General features: G+C 44.6%; 1 protein-coding gene across 2 annotated transcripts in view; it reads right to left on the bottom strand.

Moving 5' to 3' along the window:
- The window catches only part of OSBPL10 (oxysterol binding protein like 10), a 784,850-nt gene that overhangs the window by 470,734 nt on the left and 294,651 nt on the right, over positions 1-19,465 (bottom strand). For both annotated transcript variants that reach the window (XM_078663937.1, XM_078663936.1), the window contains one exon: positions 1,173-1,348. In XM_078663937.1, coding sequence (XP_078520063.1) covers positions 1,173-1,348 — 176 coding nt within the window. The remainder of the gene's footprint in view (positions 1-1,172; positions 1,349-19,465) is intronic.

Genomic DNA, 19,465 nt, shown 5'->3' with positions numbered 1-19,465 from the left:
CTGCTGCTAAATTTGAAGATTTTAATATAAATATAATTGTTTATTGCCCAAATGGATCCAAAGTTACTAAACAGCCAGTGACTTGTTCTGCCCAGTAGAAGGCCTTTGGTTGACTGGTCACCCTCCAGTCGTGTATTACTGCATCAGGGTGTTTAGCTAGACCCAAAGAGGTGAAACCTTTGCCTAGACAGTGTTAACATGTGTAAAAATGTCAAAATAATGAAGTAATACTATCGTAAAATGTGGCACATTGCGCTGCATAATTTGCCTATTCTAGCCACATAATTTATCAGCTCTGCCACGTAGTGTGGCACATTCATGTCACATAATTTCAGTGGCCCTGCTTATCGGTTAATAAGCAAACTGTCAGATGAAGTTCACATTAAAGGAATGCGAGAAGGAAATAAGAGGTATTACATTTTAAAACATCCATGACTAAAGTTTTTCTTGGAGGTGTTAGTTCTCAGCACAACTTCTGCAGCTGTTAGAGGCAAAGTGACGTTAGAGGCAGCCTGATGCATGTTATTACTGGCTAGTCTTTCATAGTAATTAACCTGCATGTGATACCATTGGGCAGTTCTGCTGTTAAAAGCAGTGCTCTCTGAGCAGTGTAAAAAAGGAAAAATAAAATGATAACACAACGTTATTATCATTTTATGGTTAGTACGGGCTACGGAGCCAGGTTAGGGTTGGCAGGACTAGGGTCACAGGGAGGAGGAGTGGTTGGTGCACCTTAAGCGCCCATGAGAGTTTGGCCGGCCATCTTGGGCCGGCCAAAGAGACATGCACACTTACCATTTTTCCACCTGGCTGTGTTGCACAGCCAGGTGGAGAACTGTCCCTGGCTCCCAGGCACTGCCTGAGCGGCCAAACAGGAGTCTCAGACCAATTACTATGCTGCTGTCATGCTGGTGATAGCAGAGTCATGATTGACTTGGGAGTCTGGGAGCCTGTGTGCTACCGTGCTGCTGGGGATCAGAAAGAGAAGTTAACGGAGGTGAGGTGGCGGCCATTCACAGGTAAGTGATTTTTTTTTCTTTTTCAACCGCCATGCCCCACTACCCCCGTCCCATAGCAGCCACCACTGGTCCCAAGTAGCTCAATAGCAGTTGCCTGACATTATAAACAGAGTATCATAAAAGTATAATAAAGTATCAGGTGGCAGACCATACCTCTGAGCTTGTACATCTCTCCATTGGGAGACGACACCACCAGCATGTTTGGTACTTCATCGCCAGTGGCGATTAATGATCCAGCTAGGGGCAGGCTTCCGCGCGGCTTCTGGCTTTTACTTGCTTCCGTTACAAAGTACTGCAGCACCCCAGATTCGAAATCCAGCAAGAAGTACCTGCCAAGAGACACCAGAGGTTCAAATCAGCAAATCAAAATATCAACAATTTAAAATGTATAACCTGGGTCACAACTATTACAGCAAAATATATATATGATCAAGATTTTCTACCTAGATATTAGGAAAATATGGGAAACATCCTTTACAACGCAACTTTTACCACGCAGTGCTTTTACATCGCAACTTTTACAACGCAAACCATTACAACGCATTGCACTGGGGGGCGCTATAGGATAGGGAATAGATATAATTTACTATCCAACACCTTCCCTACTATCCACGGGGACTGGAGTTGGAATAGTAAATTAAACTATTCACTATCCAGCACTCAAAAGCGCTATGCGTTGTAATGGTATGCGTTGTAAAAACTGCGATGTAAAAGCATGCGTGGTAAAAGCATGCGTTGAAATGTCATACATCCGGAAAATATATGGGCTCCCGTAAAGTCCCTTTCAAGAACATACATTGTCTTCTCATATTTTTTAGGGCATCATGCAAAGTTTGATATGGTCAGCATAACGTTCCCTTTTGTGAATAATGTATTTTGGCAAACAATTAGCTGTGATCATTTTTGCACATTGGTGTGCGCAGCCATTTTAGGTCAATGTCTCACTTGGTTCATAAAACTAGAGCCCTTGCTTTTAGATTGTTTTTTGTCACCACCACATACATCTCTGAATCTCATTTCCAGGGTATGGCACGAGTAAAAACATATTGGTTGAGTTTTAGCATACTGGGAATTAATTCCCGAGGACATTGTGTTAGGTTTAATTTCATGGCTACTCATACTTTTTGCGATTTCTGCTCTCCAACCCCGTCATCCTCCCCACATTTGAGACCATGTCTCTGATATCAATTTATGAGATTGCACAGACTGCAGTGGAGTGAAAGATGCCGTCAGCTCAATGAATGAATGAAATGACTTTTATATAGCGCATGACTACCTGGGAGCATCCCAGTGCTGCGACCATAGCTAGAGTGGACAGACCTCCTAGGGGAAGAGCCAGGTTTTAAGCTGTTTTCGGAAGGTAGAATGGTTGGGTTCTTTGCAAAGATACAGCGGTAGGGTATTCCAAAGTCTGGTAGCGTTGTATGAAAAAAGCCGTCCGCCACTTCTGGCCTTCTTAATCCTAGCAATTCAAGCAAGCCTGGCTGAAGACTGCTGTAATGCCAGAAACCGGTCCTAGGAAGCTTGTTTCCAGTCCAGGGAAGGCATGGCTTGGCAGTTCGGGCTGGACTGTTCCCATGAGGCACATGGTCAGACTGATTTGCATATGGGCATGTCTGAACTGGGGTGGCGGAGTGGGCTAAAGAACAGTGCTAGATGAAGTTCATCTGCGGAGTTTTCTGTTCGCACTATAGGGGCGAATCATGGTTTTATAAATGGGAGGTCTGCTCCCTTCCAGAGCCTTATGGACAACGCAGAGGGCCTTAAAGTTTATTCTCTCCTGCACCGGGAGCCAGTGGAGGGAGAATAGCGTGGGTCTTGCTGAGCAGCGATTGGGTGTCCTAGTGAGCAGTCTTGCAGCACAATTTTGTACGATCTGCTGTTTTGTGACTACTGATTTCGGTGCCACACTGTGCCACATTTATAATCCAGTGGCTAAGACCTGTTCAGGAGGCCCATCCATCTCAATCAATGATTGTGTGCAGCCTTGAGGCATTGTTTCACCCTACTGCTCCACATAATTATCCACACTAGAGAAGGCCGCCAGTGCTTCCAGCATTTCACAAAACGCCACACAGAATACTTGTGCGCTGACGTCAAAACATGGACATAGGAGCACCAGCCTCCCTGTGATGAACGTGAAATCTAAGGTCGCGCAATAAGAACAATCCACACTTATCTTTTACTAGCAAAAAAGGTCACTTTTTATTTAAGACAGTCAAAAACAGAATATCCAATTCTTTGCATTTCTTGCTACAGAAAGAAAACACATGAATACATTCCCCCAAACATTTTCCATAAATGACTTTAAAACCAAAAATACATTTCCAACAACTTGTCAAATGATAATCCCAATATTGTACAATCCCGAACCATTGTTTTTCTCCTCATTCTTTTTCCTTAGCCATTCTACCCCTAACCTTCCCCCACCCCCAGAGGGAAAGGATAATTCCGCTCTAGACTATCCTAACCCCCAGCGCCTACAGATCTTAAAAGAACGAATAACTGTAACAACTGTCTTAACGTGACAGATTACTTATTTATTTATTTTAATTAAAAAAAGAAATTAAAATAAAAGAAACTAAAAATTAAGGAGGGTGGGTGGGACAAACAAATCTGCGCCACACTCCTCCAGCCTGTGAAACATACGTCACTCCCGCTCCACTCCCCACGTCACCCATAGACCCTCCCCCTGACCAATCGCGCTAGGTGGATTGTTCCACCGCGCAAACTCTCCCAGGGGGGACACCGGCTCGCGCCAAGTACCCCTGGGACCCATTGCACAATGCACAGTGAAAGGTGCCTGTGTGAGGTTCTGGTTCCACTTCACAAAATAATTTAGACCATGTACATTTGGACCACCACTGCGGGCAAGTGTCAGCGACTGACAGCTAGAGCGTAGTGGCCCAAGATGGCCCTGGCGAGCAGTGAGTGATGGGTCTACAGAAGCAAGTGTTCAGGACTTTGAGGAATCAAGAGAATAAGTGGGCCACTTCCGAACAGGTTTCGTAATGGGCCTGTGTTTGTCTGGCTTTAGTTCCGGAATACTTTTTTAGTTTCCTTTGCTTTTTTTTTTTGTAAGTAATTAAGGGGGGGGGGGGTGTAAAGGTTATTTGATGCGCGCGCTGCCCATGCTTGTTTTTGCTGTTGTTTTTTCTTTTTATTTGTAAGTTTGTGTGAAACAGGGACGATCTGTGATACTCTCACTTGTGGATGTTATCCTCACAGTTCTTGTAGCCTTGGCAACAGATGCTAGAATGGAGGACTTTTCTGGAATGTGTTCTATTTTTGGCAAGCGAAAGTTCTCATAAGTTCATTTGAGCTTCTGCTGCTGGAAGGTGGGTTGGCAAAGTTATAACGATTTCCAAACGACCATATTCAGTCTTCTACAATGCATCCACACATTCCAAAAGCGCCTACATGTGTTAGTTAAGCACTGAGCTCCTTTCTCATGTAATCAGTCCATGAACCTCAACAACACCCCTCACACTTCTCTACGTTGCGTAACTGATGCGTGTACGAAAACTGCACTCAGAAAATGACCACCTCCAAACAGCCCCTAAACCACCCTGCTCCGACCCAACCTTCCTCCTACTGGCACCTTACACTTGTATGTCCCGCCCGCCAAGCTGCAGGTCACGTGGCCCTCCCAGCATGCAGTACTGCACTCAAAGCCCCTCCCCTCCTGTGTATGTGTCCCTCTCCTTGAAAACCACCAGCAACTCCGAAATACTGTGAGGGTTTGCAGCTGAGCTCTCCAAGCAAAATAGCACACCCCATGTACTGAATAAAAGCTATTTTACAGCTATTTGGCAGTGTTGTGCCAGCGCCAAGAACAGGGCCACTGGAATTATGCGGCAGGTCTGGACCAAATTATACGGCATAGTTGATTAAATTATGCAGCAAGAATAGGAAAATTATGTGGCGTAATGCTGCACATTTTGTAATAGTATTACTTCACCATTTTGTTACTTTGACACGTTAACACCATCTGTGCCAATGTTTAACTTAATTAATGCTAGCTCAGTACACAAATACAGCAAGAAGTGACCTTTGCAAAGAGCCTTTCTTTGCGCTGCAACACGTGTTGCAGTGGTTTTAGCAACATTTGATCGGTTTGAGCTGGAAACAACATTTTATGTAAAAAGCAGAAGGTAATGCAGCAGATGATGGGTTATGTGGCAAATGAGGCATATCTATACCTTTGCAGAATATGCAGGGGCCTAAAAATCAGATAATTCTAGTTGGCTTGGCTTTGAAGCACCCTGAAGCTTCCTGAGGTTGTTTCCTTGCCTGGCCATAGTATACCTAGGCTTCTGCACACTTTTTAGGTCTCGGGCCTAGGCTACACTGCGGAAGCAGTGTGGCGTAGCCACAGTCCTTTTCCTGGGGTTTTGAAAATGGACCTAGGAATTCCACGCAGCTCGTGCGTGTTGTTTGCTAGGTCCATTTTCATTGGCCTTCAAGTGCGTGTATTTATAGAACAGAACACACAATAGGCCATGAGCGGTCGTGTAGCTCCGCCCATGGCCTATTGGTGTCTGTTACGCGCACCAGTGAATGTAAATGTAAATGTAAATGTAAATTGTGTGGCCATATATCTTCAATTATCTCGGCCGTCAGGGCCGCGGTAATTAAAGACATGCTCGCAGTGGCGCGCGCGCGCGCGCACCACTCTCGAGCTTCTTTTATATTTTTTTAGATCCATTTCACGGCGAAGCTCTCCCTGTCAGCGCCTCTTCTCTCTGTCTCCACTTTCTCTGCCCGTCTTGTTATTAGATTGCTTTCTCCTTTTTGTGTGCCCGTTCTTGGCTCCAAACAGTATAATGATGCCGTGTTGCTCAATAAGGGAAGGCATCATTCTGCCTTTCACGCGGAGATTGACAAGTTCTGCAATAAACAGCAATCAGCCAGAGGAAGAGAGACGGTAACTCAGTTTTTCTTTGCTAAACTAAGCGAAAATTAGATGAATACCCCAAGACCCAAGTAATAGTTCTTAGTATTTCCATCTTGCTTTTTTTTGGGGGGGGGGTGAGCGGGAGGGTGTTGAGGGGTGCTAAAATATTTCTCCACTTGTTTTGTTGTGTGTGCATAAATAAAAAATCTGCAGAAATGTATTGTTCATCAGAGATGTAATTAATATGCAAAATTATGCAAATTAAGATGCAATTAGGCTTAATTTCTCTAGTGGAATTTTCCATTATAATGTAATACAAAGTAATAGAGTAATTGGTGTCACGTGTAATTACGGTTACTCGAGTGTACCCGCAGGCGTGCAAATGATGTGGTATGCGCCAGTTACCTTATGCAAATGGCCCGGCTCGTCCCCCTACACCCGGGGACCAAGCAAATAAAAGCTTCTTTCAGGGGCGCGCGGAGGCTGGTGACCCTAACTTTTTATACATATACCTTCCCTCTCAAGAACCATGCGAGTAATTTTAACTCATTTGCCTGCTTTTGCTTCTGCAATTTATAATTCGTTTTTCCTTCCCCGTATGCTGTTTATTTTGGGGGAATTTGTAATGTTCAATTATTCCTATTCAGGAAAGAAGCAGATGAGGAAGCGAGCGGACAGAGGAGGGCTTTCTTCTCCAGAAGTATCTGATGTTAACACCAGGATGCCTTTGTATTAAATTGTGGACGGAGCCGAGAGGTCGCGGTCTGGAGCCGGGGAGGGAAAATGAGCGCTGGAGGTTGGGGGGGGGGGGGGGGGGGATGGAGACTCGAGATATGCAAACGCCAGTGCATTCTGGGATCGGCCCGTCACTTAATGTCAGCACTGACTCCGAGAACCTGAGGGTCCGTAGATCTATGCCTCCCCTTAGTATTATCTGTCTGTACACAATTTATTTATCATTAACAAAGCAAGAACTCACACTGCTCCGAACTAGGAAAGGAGACAGGCCACGCCGATCCCCTGGGGAAACAAGGCGGCTTTTGTGACAGTACTGTTGCACTTTATCGTCTTGAGGCGCCTTGCAAGCGGCACTGGCACGCGCTATCACCACCCGTGGAAGAACTGCTTTTACCCATGTTATGTGCTGGAAAGCACCCCAAATACATGCACATGACGTAAGACTGTAAGAGCGCGCTTTTCGAAGCTTGCCATATAATGATGAACATGTTATTTATGCACAGAGTTTGGATGCCACCAATGTGCCGTTTGATAGTGCTACAGGCAACAGGTGGAACTATTAAGCCACTAAATAGTATTCATGTTATCTGCCTCATAAGGATGAAAGTCTGAGACGGATTTGTGAGGATTGGAATCTGCAACCCAGTGATTACAAGCACATCCTGCCTAGGCTGGGGAGCGCGTAACTTACCCGTTTGTCTGGTTCAGTGTTTGGACGACTCAGAGCGCTAAGTGACCCTGACGAGAAGGAAGCGGTGGGGGAGGTGCGAGGGTGGCACAGGAGGCATGGTGGAAGCAGGCTTCTATGCACTAACTATGCTCCTGCGCTAAGTCTTAGTGCTGCAGGGGAGGGGGCATTACTCTGTTCTTGTTTCTGTTGAGAGAGGAGTAGCGTCTAGTGACGTATTGCACCGCTTTGCGTATCTTTGATGTTTTCTGTACTGCACACAGTTGCAGCTATTTACCGATTCAGGAGTAGTTAATAATATGCAGTAGAGGAGTGGTTGCATCGCCTGCTGCAGAGATCCGTGAACATGCCCATCACATGTTCGCACTGCTGCCGGGCAAAGTCTGCCTTTCATCTATTCTAGGTCGGTAAAAAAGTGCAATGGATCAATGCATGGCAGGGGGGGGGGGTGAGGGGAGAAGATGCAGACGAATAGACACCCAACTGCCAGGTGACCACTACTTACAAAAACATCTTACTACTTCGCCTTTCAAATCAATTCCCATCATTCTATGCCTACTATAAACTCCACAAAACACACAAGAAGACAGGAGCACAAACCTAACACAACTATTGCAGAAAGGAAGGAAAAAATAGTAATCTACTAATAATGCGATCTATTCATGCCACTTAGTGCTATATGTTTGCAGGTTGAATTTTCCTTGTCATTATACCACCCCAAACTCACAGTAAATCATCTCTTGGATCACTGGGCCCCAAAACCCCTCAATTACACACAGTTGATTCCAGTTACACCACAGATATCACAAGATCTGAGTTGATGGTTGGTGAAGGGCAACTTAATAAGGGGAGTTCCTCTTTTCAATACATATGCTCAGTTCTAATAACAATGGATGTCAGCATCTGGGGGGGGGGTACTCTGGAGGATGAGGAAGTGAAGGGTTCTTGGTCCAGAAGTGGAGAAAACTCTGTAATATAATTGGAGAGAACTGTTGGTGAAGTGTAAAGCACTGCAGTTTCAAGCATAATTTAAAAAAAAGAATCACTCCCTTGAAGCAATCAAAATATTTTGTTTGCCAGGTTCAGCTCCTGTAGTAAAAAGTCTCCCTGTACTCTTGCATCTAAACTTCATCTGAGCTCTGCCTCGCTACCAAGATGCCAATATATGGTGGGTGGAAACAGATCGCCTGCCCCGGCACAAATTAAGCACTGGATCGCCCAGCCCTCAGAAGCCTTACACCGGATCTACCTAATATCGGGGTTATAGAATTCCAAGGCCGTTTAATCTTGATTCCACCGGAGTCCTTGTTCATCCACCGCCACACACTCTTGCCCCTTTATCTCACTCTCCCAGGTTCTTTTTCATCCTGGTGTTCTCTCCTTCTCACTGTTTTCCTTCATTTCTCTTGCTCCTTGTCTCCTGCTTTAGTGTTTTCTCTCGCTTGTTCTGGGTCAAAGCCTGATGATTAAAAATAAGTCCTTGTCCCCAAAAAGAGTGCTGGTGGGCCCCACCTACAACCACTGGCGTATAATAATCACTGATTGCTTCCCTCCAAGCAGAAATAAGTTTAAAAAAACTTCAGTGAAAATATGCCCCCTGAATGAGTCCCATTCCCCGCCCTCATTAACTTTGAGTTCTCAAGGGAGCCTGCTTGAACCCACAGCTTCAGGGGGGGCTATTTGAAGATTCCTCAGTGGGATCCTGACCGAAGCAGCTGGACTGGTCTTTTCCATAAACTCAAACCTTTGTTTTGTGCCCACCTCCCTGATTTGCCTTGACCTGCTTGTTGTTACAATACTGCCATAAGCCCTCGTAATTCCTCACAATTTGGATGTATGACATCACAACGCATGCTTTTACCCCGCATGCCATTACAACGCAGTTTTTACAAAGCAAGTCGTTACAATGACTTGCGTTGGGGGGCGCTGGATAGTGGAATAGTTTGATTTTCTATTCCAACTCCAGTCCCCGTGGATAGTAGGGAAGGTGTTGGATAGAAAATTAAACTATTCCCTATCCTACAGCGCCCTCCAGCGCAAGTCGTAACGACTTGCGTTGTAATAGCTGCGTCGTAATGGTAGTGCGGAGTAAAAGTTGCGTTGTAAAGGATGCTCCCCTCAAATTTATACTACACGAAATGAGGAAAATGGTTGGTACTTCGTACGAGTCAACATTGTACTTGGGGAGACTGGTTTAAGTAGAAAATGTCTGCAGAGAGACATGTTCCATGCTTGACAACGGTATCCACCTCATGTACCGAAGATTGTGCGCTCTACACATGGCAACTAGCAATCACAAGAGTGGCCAATATTAGGCACAAGTCACAAAGCTTCTTTCTGAGTATTTGTGTAGATTCTCTGAGTACCAGACCAAGGTCTGACTTACACCTGAATTTCTAGGAGTAAGGCACATTTACTCACTGAAACAAGACGTAGCCAGTGGAATGTCCATTGGTCCTTTCAGACAGGGTTCTGTTCAAAAGCTATTTTGATAGCCCAACAATAAATAAATAATATATAGCCTTACTACTGGTGCACCATAGGCGGCAGCCTGGCAGTGTGGCCCTCTGTTGGAAGCAGCACCGCCATCGAGACTGGAATCAACTTGTGAGACTGACTCGAGTTTAGGAAAACTCAGACGTCCGCATGTTTCAGGTAGATGAAGGAGGGTCAGTGCTTTCATAAGGGGTGGTAAGGCTTGGGGCACCACCCACTGGTGGTAAGAAATTATAGCACATAAGGCTGAAAAAAACTTATTTCATATATGGGGAGGGCTCCGAGAGGCAAAATTATATTTTGCCTGTATTACTGCAAATGCTTTCCGCATTGTAGGAGGATGATAATGGGAGGAACAAGAGAGACGTTTGAATACCTCAAGATTGGAATACTATGGAGCAGAGCCTGGATATAAAGGTGTTGCTCTAAAACAAACGGTCAAGAGAAAAGAGGGAGGCTCAGGAGTAAGGTATAGAGGTTCTTCATAAAATAAAGTCCTTCCAGGTGGAAGCAGAATAAGTAAAAGACTTCAAAAGGGCATTGCACAGCCAGAGAAGTTTGAAGACAGAGCAGAAGGAAAGACAGACATGAAAACTAAGGGTCTTCTTTAGATCTTGGTGGTATGACCGCAAACCCGTTGTGGTGGGCTTCAGTACTCCGGTGGGTTGACGGAGTCCCGCCCACCGTATTTAGATGTACGCGCAATGTACAAAAGACCGCTATTGCGGTGGTCTTCTGTGCTGGCAACCTGCCCTCCATCACCATTCTGACGGCAGGGTCCAAATTGGCCCTGAGCCAAATTGATGTTCCCGAAGGTCTGGTGGGTGTTCTGTTGGCGGAGTGAAGACAGAAGGCAACATTGGTGGTGGGGAGACAGGTAAGTGACATTTTATTTTTTACCTATAACACATATGTTTTCATGTATCTATGCAGGTTATGTGTAGTGACCCCTATGGTGTTACTTACTGCACTGCACCCTGCCAACATACACACAACTTGCAATGTATACCTGCACACACCAAGTACACACTCCTTCAAGTCCATCAAAAGAGGGTGCTGGTCCATCGTGGTCAAGGTGCACCTGGACAAGGGGACCTGGACGAAGGTGAAGAGGGGGAAACAGGTGTCTGTATCCTGAAAAAAAGGTGGGTTTTAACCCATTTTTGTCTCTTTGCAACGACTCAATGTAGGAGGGATTCATATCGGAATTCCCTTTGAAATAAGCCAGTAATAAATACCGATGTCGGGAATGCTGGCTGGAATCCCACTGCCACCTGCGATTGGAAGATTCTCATCTAATCATTGTTGTTTAATTGATTTTCCTTTTTTCTCAATAACGTGTATTGTTGTTGGAATCATTGAGTTGCTCTTTTAAGGATATTTTTAATCCAAATAAAGATTATTATTATTATTATTATTATTATTATCACTGCCACCTGCTGCAGCCCACCCGCCGAAGGGGCGGGGAGCCAAGCCCTGGCGGAGTCTGCGGGACCGGGCGGCCTTCTCACCCATTGCACTCCAGCATCTAAATCAGGCGGGGGGACCGCCAGGTAGGCAGGCGGGAAGACCGCCAAGAAAGCCCACTCTATTGCGGTCCTGCCAAGGTCTAAATTAGGCCCTAGGTAAAGTCCATTGTTTGTGAAATGAGCACATTGGATGAGTGCGGGTCCAGTATCTGCCTTTGTTTCTCTCTAGCTAGTCAGAGAGAGTTCTGGGGTACCAAAACTCTAAGTAGTGGCAAACGCTTTCTGATCACTAGAACATGGTGTTCTTCAGCAGGTCTGAACTTGGCAGCACCATATTCATTGCTCACATCTCACACTCCATTGTGAACTTACTTGAGCGCCATTTTCTCCCTGTCTTAATCTAAACCCTCCACCGAACCAGTGAACTTGGCAGCATGTTGTGTACATGAGTATATGGTCTGTCCAGAGCGCTAGGTATTGACAGACGAGTTTCCATATCAGTGCATATTTTGTACAAATATAAGTGCCAGGGTCCAAGGTATTTCTCAGGAGGCCACTGTGGTTGGCACTACCCACTGTTCCTGCCAGCACTATTAAATACTAAGCATCACATGATACTATTATGATGTTTTGGACTATCACAGGTCACGATAAGCTGGAAGGATGGCCTGACCCACTGGTTTTACTATTTTATTGTAGTGCATTAAACTATTTTTTGATGAGTACTTTTCGAACGTAGAAAAACAGCACCACCATGTGGTAGAATGTCTTAAATAAGTGCCAGTATTTAGAAGTAAGTGCTGGTGCCTTCACCGGCAAACACCAGCACATATTAAGCGCTGCCCTATATTCCTCCACTGCTGACCGCATGATTCACTTTAATCACTAGAAATATTCTGCAGAGATCAACTCTCCCGAGCTCTCATTAATAATACAAATCAGCTCTTTCTGTAGCTGCAGAAGCACAGCCCGGAGAAAGGACACGGCAAGTGCATCGGCAGTCCCTGGTCGAGTCTGCGTCACTTTTCATATCTTAATATAACGTGCTCTATGTGCTCTCAAGGATGCCTTTTTCTAGCATTCTATAAGAAAGATAACTACAGTGCACTAAATAATTAGAGTGACTAATACTAGGGGTTTGCAAAGTTTTTTATCACACTAATTACCTATAATTCTCTTCTTAGTCTATCCCACTGCATTTATAATGTGCATTGGCAAAGTCAATAGGTCTCGCCTTTAGGAACTACTGTCAATTGTTTTTGGCCATGAAGCAAAGCATCCCTGATACTGTGCATCATGTTTTAAGAATTTACGAGAAAAGCTTTTGACGTGGCCAGTCGCGTCATTTTGCAGGCGCAAGCACTATGTACACACACACCTACAAAGTGACATAGCCACTTTTGTTTCATCTTAGTTACTGATTCAAGATGGGTGGAAGCATGGGGGTCAGAAGCAACATGAGGGGTGTTAGTAGGGAGGGGTGAAGCCACACGGGTACAGGGGCGGAAGCACCACGGAGGGAGTAGGTTGGAGGAAAGCACACACCAGAGAGACAGCAAAGTTACGCACTGGAAGGGGGGCAAACAGTGTAAGAGCAAGGTGAAGCTGGTGGGAAGAAATACACGGGCAAGAAAGCAACCAAGCGGGAGAGAACATGGATGCGGCAGAAGGTGTGGGAGAGAACTGCCCAAGGTAGCTAGCTGAAAACACATGCACTCTTGAAGAGTGCTTGAACAAAAAGAAGAAAGTAGCCCCTGAAAAAGTCAGCAGTGGAAGCACACAGTGATGCATCCATGCTACCTGGGGGGGGGGGGGTCAAATAATAATAATAATAATCCACATTTGTAAAGCGCACAATCACCCGTAAGGGTCTCTAGGCGCTGGGGGCCGTCGGGAAGATTAAGCGAGCTATTGCCCAGAGTCACATGGTACTGGGCTAACCTGCCGCCGGAGCCGGGGATCGAACCCTGATCCCCAGATTCCAGCGTCAGTCCCCCTGGCCGCGGCGCCACACCTCTCCCTCACAAAAGAAGGATGAAAGACCAAATAGGCAATGAATAAGAACCAAGTAAATGAGAGTGACAATGAAGCCAACCAATGGTAAGCAATGGGCAGGATCTAAGCCCACTGTAAGCTAACAATACGTCTCGTGAAAAACAGAGCATGCACTATCTTAGGTGAGGGCTAGAAATGATTGAATTCTCCAGGTGCATGAATGGCTTTCATGAATGATGTGCTTATTACATAAATCAATATTTCAAAAACTCGACAGTATGATGAGCACTCTGATATGTGCCAGTACCCTCCATAGAATCAAGCTTAATGCTGTAAAGCTACCATGGGGCAGATGTATCATCCCCATCATTGCGATTCCCAAATAGTGATTTTTAAGGAATCGCTATTTGGCAAGTGCAAATTGGGATGTATGTAGAAATTCGCTATTTTTTAGCGATTTCTTAAAATTCCTTAATTGCGATTAGCAAACTGCTAATCGCAATTAAGGAATAATTTCCCATTCATTTCTATGGGCCAGGAGGCCCATAGGAAGGAATGTGAAGTTATTCTCAATTTGCGATTCGCAATTTGCTAATCGCAAATTGAGAATAATTTCAAGGACAAAAGGACACCCTGCTGCACCCCCGAAACGTACATGTGTGCGCAAACTTACATGTGTGCGCATAAGGCGCACATACATGCCCTAAGGGCATGTAAGAGCGCCACATGGCACCTTATCAAATGCCAAAAAGTGCATTTCTAAAAGAAATCTCAAATTACCACCAACTACAAGTTGGTAGTAATTTGCGATTTCTTAATGTGGATTCGCAAAAAAAAAATGCTTGATGCATAACATTTAAGGAGTCGCAAAATTGCGATTCCTTAAATGCTTGAGCAAAATAAGGAATCGCAATTTTTACGATTCCTTAGTTTGCGATTTTGCACATACATACCAAAACACAGTTTGCGATTCGCAAACAGCTTTATACATCTGGCCCTATATGAGCTAGGGGGTTTACCCTATAAAAACTGGCATCCCAGCTGCAGCATATACCAAGATGGCCATAGGAAATACTTTACAGGGTACAATTACAATTTGTAGTTTGCCACCCAGACATTGATTTGGATCGTTTATTCTTCTAAAACGAACAGAAGAAGGTGTCACTGCTTTATTGTATAAACCTCTTACCTGCACCACTGATGAGAATACACATCATGAAAGGGTGTCCCTAGGACGCCCTTATGACACGTACATCGGGGGTGGTCAAAAGGCGTCCCCACCCTCAACAGAATTGTTTGGAAAACAAATTGCTACAAATCTAAAACATATCATGTTCAGAGTGTTCTATTGGCCAGCAGTCAAGGCAGAGGCGGTCTGGCTTGTATCAATGGATTCCCTAAAGCATAAAGAATTAGAAAATATATAGTTGTTATGCTTTTCCTGGAAGTTCTGAGTTTGATAATTGTCATCAAATGAACAGTACACCATAAACCAGATGTCTTCAAACTCGAGAGCTGGCCCACCTGGGGTGGGGGTCCTTAAGTGATCTCAGGGGGGTGCCTGTCTCTGGCCAAGAGAAGCATCAGGCTTTGTTTTAAGTGTTAATAATATGACAGCAGTATGCCACTTTGTAATGGGCCATCACAGACAACTTTTACCATTTATATCCTGACTGGGAGTACGTTTAAAAAGAGTTAGCCAAGCTTAACTGCAATGTTTAAATATGTTCAGACATATTTAAACATTGCCAATTTAGCACAATAATTGTGAAAACATTTAGGAGGTGGGGGGGCGAGGATTGTTTTTTTTTTTACAGGGGGGCTCAGCATTAAGAAGTTTGAAGACCACTGCCATAAAAAGTAATTTTGCCTCTATTTCGGGATCAGCAGTAATGCTGCATAATTGATTATGCAGACATCTTTCACTCGGAAACCCTCCATACATCTGGTATTGCCGGACTCCAGGACAACATGCCTTGGTTAGCATTTCATGATTGTGCATTTAAGAGATGCAACAAAATACTGAGAAAATATGTTTAGAAATGAAACTAATGAAACTATCTTCACATCTTCCATTATATCTTCAGGCTGCAGTGAGATATTGATTCAGGTTTTGCACCAATACCTAACCCTGAATGTACCAAAATAGTAATTTGTTGGGTGCACCAAAGAGTACCCAATTTTTGCTAAAAAGCACCAGCACAAAGCTGTGCAAACACCCTGGAAGAGAAAGGTTTAATGTTCTTATTAAGGATTGGGCATTGAAGTCAGTCCTGAATACAGACCCTGTTCCTGGCAGGGGCTAGGGTTCAGGGTCTCCACCACTGCCTTAATGTCCTCACGAAGCAGGTGCAGCAGGATGAATATTAGCCTATTACCTGCTCATGACAGCCCCCGGCCGTCATGAGCCACAGTGGGCGTGCGCACGACGGCCGTGGGCCGTCTGAGCCATGCCCAAGATTGGAATGTCCCAGCACAGCGGCGGAATTCGCGCCGCAGCGAAGCGGTTACGGATGATGTTAAAATGGGACATCTGTATGAAGGGCACAGGATCCAGTTGGATATGAAGCACATTTTGTTTATGGGCATAATATTTGAGTTTGCGGGGGTTTGTTTTGGGATCTAGGAGTATGACGAGCATTAATATTATTGAATACAATTGGAGACATTGTGATTGGTTGGGGGAGGGTAGACACGTGATGGTTTACGCCCATGACCAGAGAGGAGGGGCGTGTAACATCAGTTTAAACACGGGACGAGCAGCACGGCCAGATTAACCCCTTCGACGCTCATGACGAGCTGGGCTCGTCATGAGGTAGCCTCCTCGCACGCTCATGACGAGCCCAGCTCGTCATGTAAAGTGCGCTTTTGAAAAAGTCAGCGCAGCAGCAGAATTCCAACCGCACGCATGCGGATATAAGAACCACGAGCGAGGACGAGGGGGTTGATGCGGGGGTTGATGCGCTGTGATTCTTAACATCAGGTATGCATGGGGGTTGGAAAAGGTGATGAAACCGCATACAGGGAAGGATAGTAGTTTTGATTTTGTTTATGACGGGGAGTTTTAGAATTTGACACAGAGGGTAGGTGGTGCATAGATGATTTTTTAGGGGGACAGTTTATTTATTGAAGATAGGTTGCAGGCACACGTTAAGGTTGAACAGAGGGGAGGGGTCAGGCCAGGAGGTAGAATCGAGGGTCACATACTATTATTATTTTTACTGTTGCAGGTATCCAATGGGGATAGGGATGCGTGAATGAATGGCACTTAATACATGTATGGTTTGGTATATATTCAAATGATTTGCACAAGAATGTTGTGATGGGGTGGTTGATATGCAACTGCGACTGACATTTATATATTCTTTATTGTTCATAGATACTCCTGAGGAAGGTTGTTTCTAAACCGAAATGCATAGAGTATGATGTAGATCGAATCTGGTGGATGGTTGGAAATTCTGGAAATGTTCCTGTATAGGCCTGGATGGGCAATACATCGAATTATAAAAAAACAAAAGGTTGATGAATTTCGGAACTTTTGACGTGATGGTTAAAACATGGATAAACTTGAAGAAGTATGGGAAAATAAAATGTTACAAATTGGATTACTATGGTGGAAGTGTATTACTTGGAATACCTACGCATATACGGCTCTGCAACCCGTGTTTGACCTGCTAAACCGGCGGGTCACTAGTTTACAGATTCATACTGTTCAGGTGCGAAAGGAACGGCGCATTCATATGGGTGCTGCATGCTAAAATTGAAAAAGAGACTCACTTAAATGAAAGTCACATTATAAAGAGGGTGTTCTTCAGGCAATGAGGGGACAGGATCCTGACATTTGAGGAAGGTAGGCATCATTTTGGGCTAGTTCTTGACCTCTGAGAGAATTACAGAGGCTGCCACCTAGTCTGGGAAGGATTCCTGTCTAGACTGCCTTCCGCTCACACTGGCAGTCATGAGTGGACCTACACTGGGTGATAAACCTACATCTACACTCTAACAATCAATCATTCAAGACTGCCCAATGGCATCGCTATGCACCTGCCAACGGCATCGCTATCCACCAGCCAACAGCATCGCTATCCACCAGCCAACAGCATCGCTATCCACCTGCCAACGGCATCGCTATCCACCTGCCAACGGCATCGCTATCCACCTGCCAACGGCATCGCTATCCACCTTCCAACGGCATTGCTATCCACCTGCTAATGGCATCACTATCTACCTGCCAATGGCATTGCTATCCACCTGCCAATGGCATCGCTATCGACCTGCCAATGGCATCGCTATCGACCTGCCAACAGCATCGCTATCCACCTGCCAATGTCATTGTTATCCACCTTTGCAAAACTGTAAAAAGATCAATGGTGTAAAACTAATAAAAAGAACACTTGTTTGCCACAAAATGGCAACCGATAATGCAACGTTCCATTTCACTCAAGTCAAGAAAGTCAATAGACCATACCTTACCTCAGCAATACTAGGCAATAATACTATCCAGCAAAGTTGCAGAACTGGCCCAGATGCCAATGGGAGAGGGCTGACTATCCCCAGGTGATAAAGGAACATCCAACACTCGCAGTAAATTGGAAACAGGTACTGAACACCCTGAGGAGCGCAGTAGGAACCATTGCTACTTAGGATCGTAAGCATTGCATCTTGCGGCTCTAATCCGAGCCCAAGATATCCGATTTAAATTTGTTGCCCCTTCGTTGCTGCTGTTTAGAGGTTGATGGTAAGGTGCCTCTCCTAGACTCATGGAAACAGGGAGAAGAGATGATGGACTCCAGGAACACCTTGGAGATTGCCATGAAATGGTGTCCTTGCGGAATGGATACACGGTAGAGACAGAGCTGGTACTGGAATCCACTGGACAGATTGGTGAACCAAAAGGGAAAAGCTGTGTGGGAATTTGGATATCTTAGAATTGTGTAGTTCCATGTATCCCTTCTCCATGTACTTACTGTACCTGAGAACTGAATGTTAAATTATGCCAACTGTGTTTAAGTAATTTTGATACTCCTTTCATCCTACAAATTTGCACAGGCTTTGTAGAGGTATTCAAAGTGAAGGGAGCCAATAGGTGAACTGTGCTTCTCCATAGCCCCATGCTGAATGCTGTGATGGGTAGAAGCAAAATGTGAATGACAGTTTGATCAACCAATGGATGCATTCCGCTGACCAAAAGCCACTCTCTGTATGTATATTATGAATTAATTTGTTTGGAAAAACAAGAGTCTACCTGGACCGCTTAAGTTGTCTCAAATGTCAGACTAAAAAATGGATGTAAAGAAATAAATTGAGGCATAATAAAAATAGTAAAAAGTGAATTAATCACATGCCACAAAAAAACACAATTAGAAAATATAAGTGTGTCTGATACCATGATGAGTCCAACTGAGCCAAAGCAACACAAAGAAAGGCATTATCAGAATAGGTCTCACACCTTGCCATATCCAGCTAGCTTACGAAGACCGCGCTTCCCTTAATCACGCCACCCTCCTAGGCTCTTCCCCGCGTGGTGCGAAGCTTTAGTGAGCAGTGAAGCAAAGTCTTACCAACCATAGGAATTCATTTGCATTTTATAATTAGATTTTCCTTTCAGACTCTGACCTGACAATTGTGACTGGATTAAGTGTAAAACTTTTAGCCTCCTAAAAACTCAATTTCCAATATAATTATTATAATTTGGAATTCGTGCTTTATTTAATCCCAAACCAATATTGCGCCCATCAATGACGTCTGCGGCTGCATTGTTTCAAAAATTAGAATTTAGTAAGCGTATGTCTTCAGGAGACGTTCAGCTGTGAGCTCCACAGAACCATGACCTGAAAAAAAGTCATATACAGAGGCAATATAAGGACATGAGGAAAACTGGGGCTATTGGTCTCCAGTTTCATAACACAAATGTGCCCTTGGCAAGGGTGACTTTACACATGGACATTAAATTCACACTGTACACATGAGACATGCTTGGTGGGCATTGAGCTCTCCAGAAGCTCTAAATCCAGTGGTTCAAAAAGAAGAAATATGGATATGTACCTCGGGCAGAGGAGATTGATCATTATTATTATTATATTTTTATAATTATTTATAGGGCGCAGCGAATCATCCCCGTGGGGATCTCTCGGTGCCTGAGTAGCAGTCACCTATGAAAAAA

This window comes from Lissotriton helveticus, chromosome 10 (assembly GCF_964261635.1).
Source record: "Lissotriton helveticus chromosome 10, aLisHel1.1, whole genome shotgun sequence".
Lineage (NCBI taxonomy): Eukaryota > Metazoa > Chordata > Amphibia > Caudata > Salamandridae > Lissotriton > Lissotriton helveticus.
This window is presented reverse-complemented; position numbering and strand designations above follow the sequence as displayed.